The 19,003-nt window shown below is 39.1% G+C and overlaps 1 protein-coding gene across 50 annotated transcripts in view; it reads left to right on the top strand.

Annotated features, from left to right (window-relative positions):
• Positions 1-19,003, top strand: part of TRIP12 (thyroid hormone receptor interactor 12) — a 156,534-nt gene that overhangs the window by 71,061 nt on the left and 66,470 nt on the right. For all 50 annotated transcript variants that reach the window (XM_054549933.2, XM_063713089.1, XM_063713100.1 and 47 more), the window contains 2 exons: positions 11,508-11,613; positions 15,478-15,614. In XM_054549933.2, coding sequence (XP_054405908.1) covers positions 11,508-11,613; positions 15,478-15,614 — 243 coding nt within the window. The remainder of the gene's footprint in view (positions 1-11,507; positions 11,614-15,477; positions 15,615-19,003) is intronic.

Here is a 19,003-nt window from a genome sequence, read left to right as displayed (position 1 = left end):
AGAACCAGGCAAAAGCCAAATTCTAGAAAGGAGATTCTGATTAGATTAGGAAGACATAGTGCTCTGCGCCCCTAGCACAGAGGGAGGAAATAAGTATGAGTTGAGGCGGAGAGATGAATTTAAGTTAGATACATGGTTTTGTGTCCAGAATTGGTGGGTTCTTGGTCTTACTGACTTCAAGAACGAAGCCGCGGACCCTCGCGGTGAGTGTTACAGCTCTTAAGGTGGCGCGTCTGGAGTTTGTTCCTTCTGATGTTCGGATGTGTTTGGAGTTTCTTCCTTCTGGTGGGTTCGTGGTCTCGCTGGCTCAGGAGTGAAGCTGCACACCTTCGCGGTGAGTGTTACAGCTCTTAAGGCAGCACATCTGGAGTTGTTCGTTCCTCCCGGTGGGCTCGTGGGCTCGCTGGCTTCAGGAATGAAGCTGCAGATCTTTGCGGTGAGTGTTACAGCTCATAAAAGCAGTGTGGACCCAAAGAGTGAGCAGTAGCAAGATTTATTGCAAAGAGCGAAAAAACAAAGCTTCCACAGTGTGGAAGGGGACCCGAGCGGGTTGCCACTGCTGGCTCGGGCAGCCTGCTTTTATTCTCTTATCTGGCCCCACCCACATCCTGCTGATTGATAGAGCCCAGTGGTCTGTTTTGACAGGGCGCTGATTGGTGCGTTTACAATCCCTGAGCTAGACACAAAGGTTCTCCAGGTCCCCACCAGATTAGCTAGATACAGAGTGTCCACACAAAGGTTCTCCAAGGCCCCACCAGAGTAGCTAGATACAGAGTGTCGATTGGTGCATTCACAAACCCTGAGCTAGACACAGGGTGCTGATTGGTGTGTTTACAAACCTTGAGCTAGATACAGAGTGCCAGTTGGTGTATTTACAATCCCTGAGCTAGACATAAAGGTTCTCCAAGGCCCCACCAGAGTAGTTAGATACAGAGTGTCGACTGGTGCATTCACAAACCCTGAGCTAGACACAGGGTGCTGATTGGTGCGTTTACAATCCCTGAGCTGGACACAAAGGTTCTCCATGTCCCCACCAGATTAGCTAGATACAGAGTGTCCACACAGAGGTACTCCAAGGCCCCACCAGAGTAGCTAGATACAGAGTGTCGATTGGTGCATTCACAAACCCTGAGCTAGACACAGTGTGCTGATTGGTGTGTTTACAAACCTTGAGCTAGATACAGAGTGCCAGTTGGTGTATTTACAATCCCTGAGCTAGACATAAAGGTTCTCCACATCCCCACCAGACTCAGGAGTCTAGCTGGCTTCACCCAGTGGATCCCGCACCGGAGCTGCAGGTGGAGCTGCCTGCCAGTCCCGCGCCATGCGCTCGCACTCCTCAGCCCTTGGGTGATCGATGGGACTGGGCGCAGTGGAGCAGGGGGCGGCGCTCATCGGGGAGGCTCGGGCTGCACAGGAGCCCAAGGAGGCGGGGGAAGGCTCAGGCATGTTGGGCTGCAGTCCCGAGGCCTGCCCCGCGGGAAGGCAGCTAAGGCCCAGCGAGAAATCGAGCGCAGCGCCGGTGGGCTGGCACTGCTGGGGGACCCAGTACACCCTCCGCAGCCGCTGGCCCGGGTGCTAAGCCCCTCATTGCCCGGGGCCGGCAGGGCCAGCTGGCTGCTCTGAGTGTGGGGCCCGCCAAGCCCATGCCCACCTGGAACTCCAGCTGGCCCTCAAGCGCCGGGTGCAGCCCCGGTTCCCACTCGCGTCTCTCCCTCCACACCTCCCTGCAAGCTGAGGGAGTGGGCTCTGGCCTTGGCCAGCCCAGAAAGGGGCTCCCACAGTGCAGCGGTGGGCTGAAGGGCTCCTCAAGTGCCGCCAAAGTCGGAGCCCAGGCAGAGGAGGCGCCGAGAGCGAGCGAGGGCTGTGAGGACTGCCAGCACGCTGTCACCTCTCAGTTTCACCAACTTGCATCTTTCAGGATCATCTTTACTTGTGTGAAAAAGGTGGATTATCTGTGAGCCCTGTGAAGAGTTGGGCAGGGAGCTTAAAAGGAAACGGGTTGAGTGTCAGTTTTTTAAATTACAAGGCAGCTATTAAAGTAATTTAGCAACTTAAAAGTTTAGAAGTTCCCATATGTGACCGCTTTGAAAAATTACTAACAAATAATCCTAGTGTTTTTGAGGCTTTAAAAAAACTTTAGACAGAAGTGGCCAAATTTAAAAAAGAGATCATTTAATTGTAAATACAGCATTGACTTCTTGTTAACAAGGCTTTGCTTTGTATTACATTGTTTGGAAATTATAAATGACCATATATATTTTTTTGTATACAAGGTCAAAATAAGGATTAAATTAGCCAAATTATGTTTTACTCAACTTACATTAGTAATTGCCCTTTATATTCTTACGTGTATTCTGGAATGGTTTTGACACTTCTGATTCTGATATATGTTTGTTAAAAATAATCCAGAAAGTACCAAAATATACAAAGAAGAAAAATACAAAATCACTTTTAATTTCATTAACCAAGGGCTACCTCTTTTTTTTTTTCTTTTTTTTTTTTTTGATGTGTATCATGCCAAAAATTTTCACTTTATATTTATCAACACTTAAGTGCAGTGTAAAGTGAAAGAGTTATATAAGATCTTTTTTTTCTTCTTCTTCAAGAAGATAATCATAGCTTACTGCAGCCTTCATCTCAAAAGATTCAGTGTTCCCACCTCAGCACCCCGGGTAGCTGGGACCACAGGCACATGCCACCATACCCAGCTAATTTTTTTAGAAAGATTTTTTTTTGTAGAGATGAGGTCTCACTATGTTGCCTAGGCTCATCTCAAACTCCTGGACTCAAGTGATCCTCCTATCTAGGCCTCCCAAAGTGCTTGGATTATAGGCATGAGCCACTATGCCTGGCCAGATCTATTATTTTTTTTTTTTAAAGCAGTCTTTCTGCCACTTTGCCCTTTTCTATAGCTGATTATTTTGATGTTTCAGTGTCTAGATTATGTGCTTTTATATGTCCCTTTGTTGGTTCTTCTTCCCCACCCCCAAGTGTTTGATCCCTGTTGTGTTCCCCTTATGGAAAATGAAGATTTTGCATTCTAACCTTACCCCACCCCATTCACCTACCAAACACATACTGTTACATACTTCCTGTCTTCCCAGTGATGATCAGCATGTAGGGTTTATTGTATCATGAACATCTAAATGTTATTTATACTGAGCCATGTAGGAACATTTCCTTTCTCACACAAATTTGCTTATCCTGAATTTTAAATTCCTTTTTGTTGTTGTTTTCCTTACTTTCCCATGAACTTACTCAAACTCCACATTCCTTACTAATTGTCACACTCTTTTCTCAAGCTGTCTGCATGCATTTGTTTCATCTTCTTGAAGAAATGAGGCCTCTGGATGGTTGTTCATTATGCCTGGTTATACTGCTTCAGCCTTGGGATTTTCTTCAGTCTTCTTAGTTTCCCTTTTTCTAGATTTTGTGTCATCTTTCTTGGTTTCTTGTTTTGGTGGAATATTTCTTCTTGATTCTAAGGAAAAGTATTTATGAGATTTTAATAATTTACAATTTATTTTTTCAAAATTTAGATGTCTGAAAATGTTATACCACCCTGATACTTATTTGCCAGATTGGTGAATATAGAGTTCTGGGTTGGGAATTACTTTCCTTCAGAATTTTCAAGAATTATATAGTGTATTCTGTCTTTCAATACTGGCACCATTCCTAGTTCCGATTTATTCCTTGATAGGGTGACCAACTGGTTTTGCTTTCTCTGGATCTGGGGCATTCTGAAGACTCAGGACTTACAGCTCTAAAACCAGGATAGTCCTAGGCATACTGGGACTGTTGGTCACCATGTACTTGTTTCTTTTCTCTTTCTTGATTTTCTTTTGAGTGCTTGTCCTCTTAAATGGTCTTGATCTTACTGTTTGACATTGCTTTCCTTTTTCGTTCTATTTCTGGTAGATTTCTACTTCATCTTCCAACTTTTCTCTTGAAATGCTTTTTTTTCCGCATGTTTGCCATGTTTTATTTCCAAGAGGTGATTTTGTTTTCATTTCCTTGTTTATAGAATCATGTGTTTGGTTTATGGTTGCATTTCTTTTTTGGTGACATTAATGGTGAGTTTTCTTTGCCTGTGTAATCTCAAGTATTTGTGTGTGTGTTGGGGCGGGGGGGGGCCTGCATTTTGGATTGGTTTTGTCTTACATGTTAGGAACTTTCCTCATATTCTGGTAATTCTGGTAATTCCTGGTTGTCTTCTCATACTCAAGTGTAACTCGAGACCAAAAGTCTAATTTGTAAGCTCTGAGTACATAAGGGAGGTTTGACCGAGATTCATTGTTTAGTGATCTGGTTGGGTCATTTTGTTGTGAACTTCCTCTTATCATTATTTTTAGATCTTTTTTCTTTAGCTGGTAAAATTCCACAGAGATTATTTCAAACTTCTGCCTCAAGGTGAAGCCCTAAGTGCCTGAGTTCTGGGGCCCAAGTGGGAGAAGAGGCCACAGACGGAGGCAGGATAATGTATATTGTCAGACAGTATGTCTGTACTCGATTCCCTTCTCTCCCTCTTATTTTTGGTGTAGTGAACCTATTTGTACTGTGTACTTTAGTCAGGAATTTCTATATTCTATACTTCCTGAAGAATAAAGGTCTTGTTTTTTGCTGGAACCAGGAGAGGATTGGTTACCCAGCTGTACAAGTGTGGGAGAGGATCTGAGGATCTGATGCCTTGTAAACAGCCTATCAGCCAATCTTCATTTTTAATCCCAACACTGCCCTAGAGGTATCTGGCATCATCAGATCCTGAGCCTTTTTTGGTTTCTCTGGTGTCAGTTTAATTGGTAATCTCAGCTTTCTACTTTCAGCTTTCTGGACTTCCCAGTGCATTTAGCCCTGGCATTTCTGGTTTTCATCTCCTAAAATTGTATTGTAATGATAGTGTCTTCCATTCTTCTCATCCTTGTAGATTTATGTCTCAGATTGTTTTAATGCTATATTAGTGGCATTTCATGTGGAGACAAGTGAGTGCACATGTGTTAAATCTTCTGTCTTTACCCAGAAGGGAGACACTTCGCTAGGCATATGCAAAAGTATGATCTTGCTGTACATGACAGTAGGCATTACTTTTTGAGTGCCTGTTATGTGCCAGGCTCTGAAATAGACATTTGATGTCCGTTAAATTTCATCTTCAGAATGACAGAGCAAGGTAATAGTTGTGGAGAAACAAAAGTGCATTATTTGTCTAAACACTTTGTAATAGACTGGTTTCCTTCCAAATAACTATAAATTACATCATTCGTAATGGCTAGATATGGATGTACCCTAATTAAGTATAGCTTTGTAATTTACACCACTCTTTCCTTGTTAAGTCACTGGTTATATTCTTTTTAGGTATTGACATATATTTTGAAACTGCACTTAGAAATATATGAATTTAATTCCCACCAGCTGTGTAGAAGTGCCAACGCACATCCTCATTAAATAATAACTGTTTTCTTGCAACTTTAATTACCATACTGTTTTATTTAACTATTCCCTATTATTGGGCATCTAGCTCCTTTCTAGTTTCTCTTTATTATAAATACTGCTTAGATGAATACCTTCGGACATTTCCAATATTTGTAATTCATATTGACAAATCAGTGCATGAAATGGCTGTGCATTGACTAGGAAATAAAAATTTGCTTTAAAAATTGCATTTGGGATTTAGCTCATTATCTGCAAAATCTGTCTTATTATTACTGAGTTATTTTAAAATAAAAGTCTGTGATTCCTTTTTATAACCTCATAGATTACTTTTCATTTTTTTTGAATTTATTTTTACCAAAGTAACCATTAATATAGTTACACAGGCATACCTTGGAGATGTTAATGCATTCAGTTCCCAGCCACCACAATAAAATTAAAATGGCAGTAAAGTGAGTTCCATGAATTTTTTTGTTTCCCAGTGCACATAAAAGTTGTACTTACACTATACTGTAATCTAGTAAGCATGCAATAAATAGCATTGTGTCTAAAAAAACAATGTACATGGCTTAGTTAAAAATATTTTATTGCTAAAAATTGCTGATGATCGTCTGAGCCTTAGCGAGTCATAATCTTTTTGCTGGTGGATGATCTTGCCTTAGTGTTGATAGACGCTGACTGATCAGGGTGGTGGTTGCTGAAGGTTGGTGTGATTGTGGCAGTTTCAAAACGATAAAGTTTGCAGCGTTGATTGACTTTTGCTTCCACGAAAGATTTCAGTATAGCATGCAATGCTGTTTGATAGCGTTTTATCTATAGTAGAACTTCTTTGAGAATTGGAGTCAATTTTTTCCAACCCTGCTGCTGCTGCTTTATCACTAAGTTTATGTATATTTTAAATCCTTTCTTATCATTTCAGTGATGTCCACAGCATCTTTCCATGAATAAATTCCATCTCAAGACAAAAACTACCCCCCACCTTTTTTTTTTTTTTTTTTGAAAAAAAGAGACAGGGTCTCGATCTGTCACCCAGGCTGGAACGCAGTGGTGTGATCATAGCTCACTGCTTAAGTAATCCTCCTTCCTCAGCTTTCTGAGCAGCTGGGACTACAGGCTTGTGTCACCGCACCCAGCTAATTTTTTTTTTCTTCGTAATTTTTTGTAGAAACTATGTTGCCCAGGCTGGTCTCAAACTCCTGGCCTCCAGGAATCCTCCTGCCTCTGCATTCTGAACTGCTGGGCTTACAGATGTGAGCCACTACACCCGGCCAGGCATTTGTGTTTTAAAGATCATCATAGTCATCCCCTGATATGCCTATAAATGTAAATGACTTGTAGCAATTTTTTTGATATCTACCCTTAAGATATTGATTTGTATACTATATTCTTTTAAAATATAAAGAGGTTTTATTTCTTTTGGAGAGTTTTAACTAGTTTTTGACATTTGGATGAATTCTTATGTGTTTCCCCCCCCCCCCCCAAAGTCTGGGTCAGTAACCATTTTCTGCAAATGGCCGTATAGTAAATATTTTAGGCCTTGCTGACCACATACGATCTTTGCCACATATTCTTCATTTATTATGACTCTCTGGAATGTATAAACCATTCATAGCTTGAGAGGCTCAGTTTGCCAGTCAAATTTGTTCCACAGGCTGCTGTTTGTCAACACCTGCTCTAGACTAAAAATTCTAATAATGACTTATGGTCTAAATTTTGGGATTAATGGTGGATATTCAACCAAAATTAAATGGAAATACAAATCAGTTCACATGATGGGTAAAGCCAAGAGAATGCCTAGCTTCAGGCTTGGCTGGATCCAGAGGTCAAATGAAGACAGCACTTGCAATCTCACATCTTGTGACCTCCCTCAGACTCTCCCTTTACAATAAAAGAGGATCATATCTACTCATTTATATATCAACATTTAAGGAAGTCCCTGATTTCCTTGGGTTATATATCTGTCCTTGAATGAATCAGTTTGGTGGAGGAGAAAAAAGGGTGATGATGGTGAGGATTGGTGTTTGACCCTCTTGTGTAATTGTAGGAATGTGTTGGAAAAGACATTTCCAATGGTACCACATGGAGAAGAGGTAGGAGATAGCTCTCCAGAGAACTTTAAAAATAAATAAGCAGTGCGCTCAGAGAAAGAGTTTCTGTGCATTAAAAATAGGTGTGTGTACTTGATCATCTAAAGTCACTTTAAAATGCATGTGTAAGTTGGAAGATAACAGTAATTATTTGAATGGAATAATTACTTATGGAATGAAGATCTTAAATCAGCTTCCCTCACCTCTTCGTCCCTGCCCGATTTTTATAGAGCCTTATCAAATACATTGACATTGATGTTTGCTTTGACTTGTATAACAGAAGGAATCTTGAAGAAGCTGGAAAGTTTACTGATTTCATTGCTAAAATACTTTATCACGGTGGGGGAGACTATGTTTTGATTGTGGGACTGTGTAATAGGTCTGATATGTGTATCTCAGATTACCATATGAAAGATTAACATGCCTTCACATAGATCATGTAAGAATGGAAGATAGCGTGAAAACAGGACAGCAAAGATTTGTTACTCGGTTGTCTATTTCTAATTTTTAAGTAACGTAACATAACTAAGAGTAAAAGCCATTCCAGTATTGGTAGTGACCTACCTTTGGTGACTCCTTTTAAGTAGGCAGACATATTACGTGAGCTCATTTCTCCTGCAAAATGATGAGGTTGGAATCATTAAATAATAGTCTAATGTAATGAGAAGTACATTTTAAAATTTATAAAATTTCAAGTAGACAAGGAAAGTAAATCATGTAAGTAGGAAGTACCCCAGGGCATCTTAACTATTCTTACGTAAGAGTAAGTAAAATATCTAAGGTCATTGTCACTCCTCAATCTGATTCTCTTACAATGTTGTTTTAAAAATTCAAAGCTTGCAACTGGATACATACAGTTTTAATTATATCACATTTCGAAAGCCAAACCTTGCAAATTGCCGCTGTTTTGAAAGACTGAAACCTTGAACTTTGAATAAATCAGTTTTTTTTTTAAAATTAGGAATACATGTTCTTTTTTTTCTTTCTTTATTTTCCTCCCTTTCTTCTCCCTTCCCTTCCTTTTCTTCCTTTTCTTTTCGCAAGGTCTCGCTCTGTCATCCAGGCTGGAGTGCAGTAGTGTGATCTGTGGCCTTGGACTCCTGGGCATAAGGGATCCTCCTGCGTCAGCTTCCTAAGTAGCTGGGACTATAGACATGCATCACCATGCCCAGCTAATTTATTTTTATTTATTTATTTTTTGTGGAGACACAGGGTCTTACAGTGTTGTTGATGCTGGTCTCAAACTCCTGGGCTCACCCATTCCTCCAGCCTCAGCCTCCCAAATTGCTGGGATGTCAGGCATGAGCCACTATATCCAGCCTGTGTTTTTTGTTTGTTGTTTTGGTTTGGTTTTCTTGTGAGGGCAAGATCTGCGTTGCCCAGGCTGGTCTCAAACTCTTAGGACTCAAATGATCCTCAGGCCTTGGCCTCCCAAAGTGCTGGGATTACAGGCATGAGCCACCATGCTCAGCCTGTTTTTGTTTGTTTGTTTGTTTTATAGACACGTCTGTATTGGAGAACAGAACAATTAGGATTTTTAGGCAGAGAATACTAACTGCCAGTTTCGTCTTTATCCAGAGGTTTAAAGATTATAGGAACAAGGGCATATATACTTATACCAATATAATAAGGTCAAGAATTTTGAGGAAAAGAGTACATCTACATTTATACCTAACTTCATTACACAAAACCTTTGGGGTAAGAGTATATTAATCTGACCAGTGACATTCTTGTTGAGTGGCGTCATAAAGGTAAACGATAAATGTAGTTTTGCTGCATTACAGAGCCTGGGAAAGGGGTGGGGAGAGAGGGAAGGAGGGAGGGAGGGAAGGGGTGGGGGGGGGGGAGAGAGAGAGAGAGAGAGAAAGAGAAAGAATAAGAGAGAATTACCTACAAGGGATCAGGAAGGACCTTTTTAGAGTAATGGAAATGTTTGTGTCTTAATGGTGATGCTGGTTATATGGGTAAATACATTTGTCAAACTCTTTGAACCACTCACAATAAGTATATTATTATCACATTTAAGTTATAGTTGAAGACAGTGTAAAAGAAAGTTAAACAGTGAAGTCTATTTTAGGACATGAATAGTGAAAGAGTAAAATAAAGTTTGATTAAAAAATATGTCATCACTTCAAATCAGCAGTGTAGCCCACAGTACATTAAGTTGAATAATTTATTTTTAATGTCACTAAATAGATGCAAAATTGTGTGCTACTGTTACTGTATCATGGTATGTATAAAGATATTTTAGTATTCATGAATGAAGTACTATGTAATACTAATGACAAGAATACAGGGGTTTTTTAAGTGCTTTGTTATAAGCAAAAACACTATTTTTTGGTGTGTTTTAATATAATGTACATTTGCGTTTTTTTCTCTCTAAACTGTACATTTGTAAGTCTACTTTAGCTTAGTCACACAAATCCGATAGAAAAGCAAGTGTAAAATTGAATACTTTCTGAAATACTATTTTAAAATAATTTATGAATTTTTAAAATATTAAATGTGATGCTAATTAGCCGAACGTATTACCAAACTAGCTCCCTAGATCTATTTCCATGCCCTGTCTCTTAGGTGACCAGACTGTGCGCCCTGACAAAGACAGCATAGGAGATCAGGCATATGATTATATCAAGTAATTCTGGCAGTATGCTATGTAGAAAACCAACCTAAAAATAAGATTGAAATTTAAGAAACTCTTAAGCCAATCATCTTTTCCCAATTAAAGTTTCATTCTTTGATTCTTTTATGTCAGCTTCACCTGTTTAGATAATCTTTCACGAAAGTTATTTTGAAAAAGGCCCAAAAGATATAGTTTAGATGTCTAAAAGGTAATGCCTGTCTAAACATAGATTTTTATCTTCATAGCTTCTGTTTCATGTTTGCAGATTCTTGAATAAGTTGATTTTTCACTTAGCAACTCTCCTTTTAAGTCTGTTGTAAAGACCATCCCAAGTTGAATGAACTGAAGTTTTAATTTGAGTCTAAAAGATCAAGAAAATGTCTAGAATCCTTTTTACTGTTTCTCTCCCAGTTCTTTTACTGCTGCTTTTTCCCAAAGGAGTAAAGAATTGTTTTTCCCCTTTAAAGCAATGAAATCAGCAAAATTAAAACTTCCTGAAAAGAAGCAAGTGACCAGGACCAATGGTATAATTAATTAGTCTCTGAAAAAGTTAACAGCTGTTTAAGATGGTACTGAGTTCTCATGGAAATGTGATTGGTAACTTTGGAGACCTTTCATTGCTGGAGGTCTTTGTTTAGATTGACTATACTGCCTAGTATGTCATTTGTGGTAACACTGGGAGGGTTGGGCAACAGTGGATGCTGTCTTGGCTTTCTTACTGTTCATAAAATAGTAATAAACTTTACTTAATTGATACACCGTTTTCGAGCCTATTGACCTGTAAAGGCGTTAGTTAGTTTCCAGAATAACATGTAAACTGTGCTTAATTGACTCTCCCCCCTAATTATACAGTATTTTATAAATTAGACTTCCTAATAACCTTCAGTCCTAGTGCATGTACCTTTCTGATGGGTGGTATAACTCATTTTGTTCTCTCATACCTTATTGATGAGCCTTATATAAACTAACTGAAATGAGACAATATAAGAGCAGTATAACAAAGTTGATAAACTCAATGACGTTTAGTAAGTTCTTGAAATAAATGGTATATACAAAAAAACTCACCTTTGTTAGTGGAGAAGAGGAGCAGGAGAGAAAAGAACTTTGAAAGAGGAGAGATAGGCAGCACTGTGGGGATAGCTTGGGTCAAGGTTGGGCCCAAGTGAGAAGACCGATCCTGAACTGGAGTGCCAAGTACCATTAGCTTTTTCATTATGAATAGGCTGTGGAAATAAAGCTAGCAATACTGCTGGAGAGGTTATAAAAATATTTTGTCAAGTTTTGAACACGATGACCTGAAGAATTTTATAATTTTTAATTAGTGATAATTTCTCATTATAAAATTACACTTTTCCATTTTCTGTGGATAGGTTTAAGAAAATCTACGAAGAAACGCAGTGAGTCTCCACCTGCTGAGCTCCCCAGTTTGAGGCGGAGCACACGCCAAAAGACCACGGGCTCCTGTGCTAGTACCAGGTAATTTGTTTTTTTTTTTTTTTTCGTTTATAGTGAGTCCATTTGTATTCTGTTGCTCAGTTTCAACTTTCATCAAAATACTTAACTCCATAGGTTGTTTTTTGTTTTGTTTTGTTTTGTTTTGTTTTTTGACGGAGTCTTGCTCTTGTCACCCAGGCTGGAGTGCAGTGGCGCGATCTTGGCTCACTGCAACCTGCTGCGCCCCCCGGGCTCAGGTGGTTCTGCCTTAGCCTCCCTAGTAGCTGGGATTACAGGTGCCTGCCACCCCACCCAGCTAATTTTTTTATTTTTAGTAGAGATGCGGTTTCACCATGTTGGCCAGGCTAGTCTCCAACTCCCAACCTCAAGTGATCCACCCTCCTCAGCCTCTCACAGTGCTGGGATTACAGGCATGAGCCACCGTGCCCGATGATTTTTTAAAAATTATTTAAATTTTTTTTTACTTGAGTAAAGACATATTCTAACATAACTGGTATTATCTTTGTGAATTTCTCCGCAATATTTATTTACATGTTTTTACTAAGTTTTAATCATTCTATTTCTTGACGATACTTTTATCTTCTACTTTTCCTTTGTTGTTACACTGTTTTCACAATACCATTGACAGTAGCAGGACCTTTGGCTGTTTACAGAGTTCTGGTCTGCCAAATACACTTCTAATGCGCATCTTTGTGCAGATTTGGGTTGTTTTTAAAAGGTAGTTAAATTTCCCAATAGTGTGATTAATGAATCAAAAAGGATACCTGTTTTAATGGCTGTACTGTTGCCCAATTGGTTTCTAAAAGTGTTAGAACCAATTGCTAAGTTTAATGAATGGAGGGGGAAATTTACTTAATTTTTATGTTATAACACCTTTCTCTCAAGAAAAAGCGTAGTTATTATGTGTGTCCTCTCGCATCTCCAATTCTAGATTCTAGTTGCTGTAGATCTCATTTTCAAAACAACTTTGATGTGATACAGTTAATATCTCATATACCTTTATTAACTGATTGAGAATCTTAGCCTAAAGGTAAAAATCTGCAACTTCCTCTCAGCTTTTCAGGCTTGGTCGGTTAGTCAGGTGCCATTCTGCTGCTAATTATTCAGTAGCTATATATGAGTTCTCCGTCTTTGTATAGTCATGCCACTTTTTTCTTTTCTTTTTTTTTTTTTTTTGAGACAGAGTCTCACTCTGTCGCCGAGGCTGAAGTGCAGTGGCACAATCTCGGCTCACTGCAAACTCTGCCTCCCGGGTTCACGCCATTCTCCTGCCTCAGCCTCCTGAGTAGCTGGGACTACAGGCGTCCGCCACCACGCCCAGCTAATTTTTTTTGTATTTTTAGTAGAGACGGGGTTTCACCATGTTAACCGGGATGGTCTCGGTCTCCTGACCTCGTGATCCGCCTGCCTCGGCCTCCCAAAGTGCTGGGATTACAGGTGTGAGCCACCGTGCCCAGCCAGTCATGCCACTTTTAATGAGGAGGACATGTTCTGAGATATGTGTCATTAGGTGATTTTGCCATGCAAACATCATGGAGAACACTTAAAACAAACCTAGATAGTATAGCTTACTACACATCTAGGCCGTGTGGTAGCCTGTTGCTCCTAGCCACAAACCTGTAAAACATGTTACCTTACAGAATACTGTAGACAGTTGTAACACAATGGCAAGCATTTATGCATCTAAACATATCTAAACATAGAAAAGGTACAGTAAAAATAGGGTATTAATAATCTTGCAGGACCACGGTCATATACATGGTTCGTCCTTGACAGAAACAACATTATGCAGCACACGACTGTAGCTTGTTCCCTCTAGTAAATGCATCAACACTAGTAATGGGGGGGGGTGGGGGGGGGCGGGAATGATTTTAGTTTACTTTTTCCCACTCAGGTTAGCAGAAAGGTCTTTCCACTTCTTTTGGTTCTTATATCTACTCTTGGCAGTGTTACAATAGTGACGTAAGTAAACAGTAGAACTTGGTGCCTATAAGTAATAAGAAACATAGCCTTGCCACCTTAAATCTTTTCCACCTGCTTTTAAATTTTTTAGATTGTTTAAAATTTCTGGATTTAGTACACCTGTTTGCTTTTGAGGTTGCATAGCAACTTTTCTGAGGATTTCTGAAGAAACTTCTTAGTTTTCCAGAGTTTTTGTCCTATTTTGGGCCAAATTTTGCATCTTAATTACTCAAGGTTTAGTCTGAGATGCAAACTGAATTTATTGTGTCTGAAAATTAATTTTAAGCCGTATGCGAAGTCAGGTAATCTAGTGTTGTAGTTGTCTTGCTTGCTCTGCTGTTCTCTGCAACCCTCTCTCCTTCTGCTCATGATAATTTGCGCGTGCGAAATTACCCACTGAGGCATGATCATGCTGTGCGCAGGCCGTCTAATCTAGCCACCTGCTGGAAGCGCTCTTCATGGCAAATCTTTTCTGAATTAGTTGAGATTCTGCTTAGTAGGTGCCTTGGTCACCTACTAAGGGTGTCCTTGTTTCTCTTTGGAGTAGCACTCCTCGAGGGCAGCAGCCCTATGTATCCGAAGTGGTCAGCCCAGTGTGCTGGTGGAGATTAAATCTTAAATGAGTCAATTTGAATCCCACTAATTTGTAGCTTTGTAAAATGGGTTGGGAATGAGCTGTTTCCTTGTGAAGGAAAGATTAGTTAAGCAGATTTCTATGTAGGGAAGCTTTTTCTGTAATGAGAATAAACTCTTCCAGTGCTCTCAGGTAAGCCAGAGCCTTCCTTTGTAGGTCAGTTGTGCCTGCTTCTCTCACTTTACTGTAGTGTGACTTTAGTCTAAAACATGTCTTTAGTAACAGGTTTCTGCCTTTCTTGAGATAATTTGGGAAGCTTTTGTTTAAATGCTATCAAGTTTGAATAATTTTGGGGGAAGTATTTTTGCTTCTCCCCGGTTTGCTTACTGATTTCGCTATTGAAGGAGAAAAAAAGGTTTATCATCAATAAAATGTAATTTTCTATAGGAGAAATAAGTGGTCATTCTTTTTCCATAATTTATTCTGTGTCTCTGTCCTAGATGAATGTCTTTCCCAAATGTTATCTGTATTTATTAATAATATTAAATCCATAACTTAAAGAATGGAGTTATTCATTATTAGGATAGTGATTTTTGTATGATTTAGGTAATCTGGAACACAGGGGCTGGGAATTTTTTTCCCATCTCCTCCTCCTCTCTTCCTCGCATTCTCAGTGTTAATCTGCAGTTCTTTTGTATAATTTTTTTGTTGTTGTTGCTGCCAAGATGGAGTGCAGTGGCATGATCTCGGCTCACTGCAACCTCTGCCTCCCAGGTTCGAGCAATTCTCTTGTCTTGGCCTCCCAAGTAGCTGGGATTACAGGCGCCCGCCACCACACCTGGCTAATTTTTGTATTTTTAGTAGAGACAGGGTTTCATTATATTGGTCAGGCTGGTCTTGAACTCCTGAGCTCAGGTGATCCACCTGCCTCAGCCTCCCAAAGTGCTGGGATTACAGGCGTGAGCTACCGCACCCAGCCAGTATTAATATATTAATCCACTATTTACCCTGGAAATGATGCTCTATTTTAAATGAATTGAATTTTCTCTGCAGGAAGAGTCACTTTTCTGTTTAGCTGGAAGTGTTTTAAAAATCATTTCTGTTTCTGAGGATGACAACAGCTCACAGTAACACAAAAGCTTGTATTGTAAATGCAATATAACTTGGAAGAATTTTAAATATACAAAGTCTTGGTTGTTATACATGGTGATTTTCTGCACTTACTTTTATTTAAAAAGAGGACGAAGAAGAAACTGGCTTTGTGCTCCATGAATTTGAGCTTTGTGTTGTGTATACATTGCTCCTGGTTCACTGGTAATGCTGCCCATGATGACATTTTTCTGTTGTAGTCGGCGAGGCTCTGGCCTGGGCAAAAGAGGAGCAGCTGAAGCTCGTCGACAGGAGAAAATGGCAGACCCTGAAAGCAACCAGGAGGCAGTAAATTCTTCAGCTGCTCGGACAGATGAAGCTCCCCAAGGAGCTGCAGGTAGATTGGTACTTCTTAGCTTTAAAATGCGTTTCTGTCTTTTACAGATTTGATGGGCGGAGGGAGGGAAGTATGCTAGGTGTTACTATCGTATAAACTTCTTGTTCTGTTTTGTTTTACTTTACCAGTTTGATATTTTGATTAGTTGGATTTGGTTGCCATTTTAAAATTCTCATCCAAATTTGCACTAATTACATTCAAAAGGCTTTTAGGAAGAAGTAAACTCTGTTTAAGCTTTTTATATATTGACTAGTATGTATAACTGCCCATTGATTGAAAGAATTTAAATTCATAGTAAAAATGTAAGGATATAGTTTAAATTGCTTCACACATATATAAATTTTTATTTAGAATTTTTGTAAGCCCTAAAATACAAGTATTCAGTTTGAACCTTAGCTGTAAGAATAGCATTTATATTGTTAATGGGCTTCTCATTTTTATTCTTGATATATTAGAAGCACAAAATTAAGGCTTTTCTCTTAGCTTTAAATACGTACCCATTACCTGTACCAAAACAAGGCTAATACTTCAACTATTCATTCTGGCTGATGGATATCAAAATGTAGTTTCTATTGACATTTCTCAATGACATGAACAACAGATAAAAAAATGTTAAAGTCAATCACTATAGGCTTATATGTGTGAGTCCCTTAAATCAGATGATACACACAGGTTTAGATACAGGCATATACTTCCTTTTGGACAAAGATATTTCAGATACTATTGTTTACTATTAGGATACGTTGTCATTTTCTTTAATGTCTGTGGTTGATCATATGTCATAGTTTGCCAGGAAGGTTGTGATTTACCCGCTATTGATGTCTTCTTGTTTTGTCTAGCTTAGCATTTTTTTCTTTTAAGCACTACACTTTCTTAGTTTTATATGATAAATTATATGGTGGGAGAGGAGTTTTTTTTTCCCATATTTGTTTTCCTAGGATAGTTTTTTTGAAGGTTTAAATGGTAGATATTTGGAAAGTCCATTTCATTGCAACTCATTAAAACTGGTTGTGACTCACAGTCTGTCCCAGTGTTGTATGCTCCTTCCCAGTCTTTTAATGTTTATTTGAAGCCTGAATGTGGAAATGGGGCAATTCCCAAATGGGTGACAGAAAAGGAGCTGCAGGCTATTAATGTAGACTCACTACAGTAATTATTATAACTAATATACAGTGTACACTACATTGCAGTCCAGCCATAGTATTAAGCACTTTACATATATTCTCATTTAATATTCCAAACAACCTGCTGAGGTATGAGTGCTGTTATTACCATTTTTTAAGTGAGGAAAAATGGAGACAAACATTGCTTATGCTTGCTCAGGGTTACAAGCTGTGATGTGTGACTTCCCAAAGCCAGGCATATTTGTAACAGCATTGTTGTCTAATGCAGTTACAAGAGTTTATATAATTTATACGAATATATAATTGAAGGCTGGAATGGGAACGGGGTGTAAAATTTTGTTCCCCTATTTATTTACCTAAGAGGATAAAAGCATACAGGAATCAGGCTCATCCGACTGCCTTTCTAAACACTTCCAGGCATTCCATTGTCATTTATGTTTGAAATTACAGTGTGATACAGTTGTTTCCCAAGCTGTGTATTGTAGCTGGTGATAAAAAATACATGTGGCTTGTGCACTTGTATTGGAAGACTGACTTCATTACATTTTGGAGGATAGATCTCTTATGAATTATAGGAATTTCTCTGCTGACTCATGAAAGTATTTATGGGGAAATAAGCTAATTATTTAACAGCTTTACATTAAGTTCTTCATGATAATGTGCTTTAGCTTCTGCATGTGTAAAATGGGAATGTAAAAGAAAATACAAACCTAAATTAGTATGGTGTATAGGTTTGTGGACTTAGAGCTCCTTTTGACAAGTAAACCTTTTCGGATAGTGCTTGTATAGTCGATATAAGACTCCATTGGAAACATTTATTTGGAAATAATGTTGTTGTTATTTTAAAAAGCCCAACCACATTAGCTCTTCATGTAAGAAATGCTAGCTTTTGAAGTTGAAAGTGTAGTGTTTGCCACACTTTCCCACGAGTCAGAGGCAGACTCCTGTGCGTTTTTTTTTTCTTCTTTGAGGAAAAGTTTCTCTCTGTTGCCCAGGTTGGAGTGCTGTGTTGCAATCTCAGCTCACTGCAGCCTCTGCCTCCTGGGTTCAAGTGATTCTCTTGCCTCAGCCTCCTAAGTAGTTGGGACTACAGGCGCCTGCCACCACAGCCGGCTAATTTTTGTATTTTTAGTGCAGAAGGGATTTCACCATGTTGGCCAGGCTGCTGTCCAACTCCTGACCTCAAGTAATCTGCCCACCTTGGCCTCCCAAAGTGTTAGGATTACAGGCGTGAGCCTCCGCACCTGGTCTCCTGTGCATTCTTAGATTTGGACATAATCGGAACTGTACAGACCTTTATAGTGTTGATAAAGTCTTGCAAATGCTAGCGGTACTAAAGTAAGGAATGAACTATTTTTCTTTATGCTTGTAAAATAATGTCAGCTTCATTTTGCATTGGGTAGGTTTATAGTTTCAGAAGAAATGATCAGGGTTAGATCACATAAAGAAAGTGGTCCAATTTTGTTAACTTTGCATCAATTGGTTAAAGTATAAAAACTTGTCACTCCATAATAGAATGTTTGTATTCTGATTTAGACAGTATCTCTCCAGTGTTTTCACTTGTGTGTATTGGAAACTGTCTTACACGGTACTGTGAAGATAGGCTGAGACTAAACGGGAAATATCTGTTGAAAATGTGGCATTGGATTTTATCTACTGATAGTCACATTTTTATATTTGACTCTGGGAACAAATCTGGCCTATGTCTTAAGGAGGTTTGAAGCCTTGATGAAAGAACTGTAGCTGACTCCTGTTGATTAATTACATTTTCGTATCTGCGTGACCTTACAGAACAGCTATCTCTATACTGCTACTTAAATTAGCCAGAGGCTTGGCTGGTTTAGGTCTTCTAATTTTGTAAAACATACAAAACTAGTAGTTTTGTTTGTTTTGTTTGTTTTGTTTTGGTAAAAGCAAACTAATTTTGTAAAACATACAAAAATAGTTTTTATATATGTTTTACAAAATTAGATAACTCATAACTCATATCTAAACTCCCACTTTAGATAACCTAAACTACTTCATAAAAGGGAACAAAAGCTTAATACTTGCTATCAGAGGTATGGCGAAAGAATCCTTTTCTTCACAGTTAGTTTCCAATTTCTGTCAAAACCAGCACCCTACCCTCTACTGATAATCAGACTTCTGGCAGTAGCTCACACCTGTAACTCCAACATTCGGAGGCCGAGGCAGGTGGATCACTTGAGTTCAGGAGTCTGAGATCAGCCTGGGCAACATGGTGAAACCGTGTCTCTACAAAAAAAT

Source organism: Pongo abelii, chromosome 11, assembly GCF_028885655.2.
Source record: "Pongo abelii isolate AG06213 chromosome 11, NHGRI_mPonAbe1-v2.0_pri, whole genome shotgun sequence".
Lineage (NCBI taxonomy): Eukaryota > Metazoa > Chordata > Mammalia > Primates > Hominidae > Pongo > Pongo abelii.
This window is presented reverse-complemented; position numbering and strand designations above follow the sequence as displayed.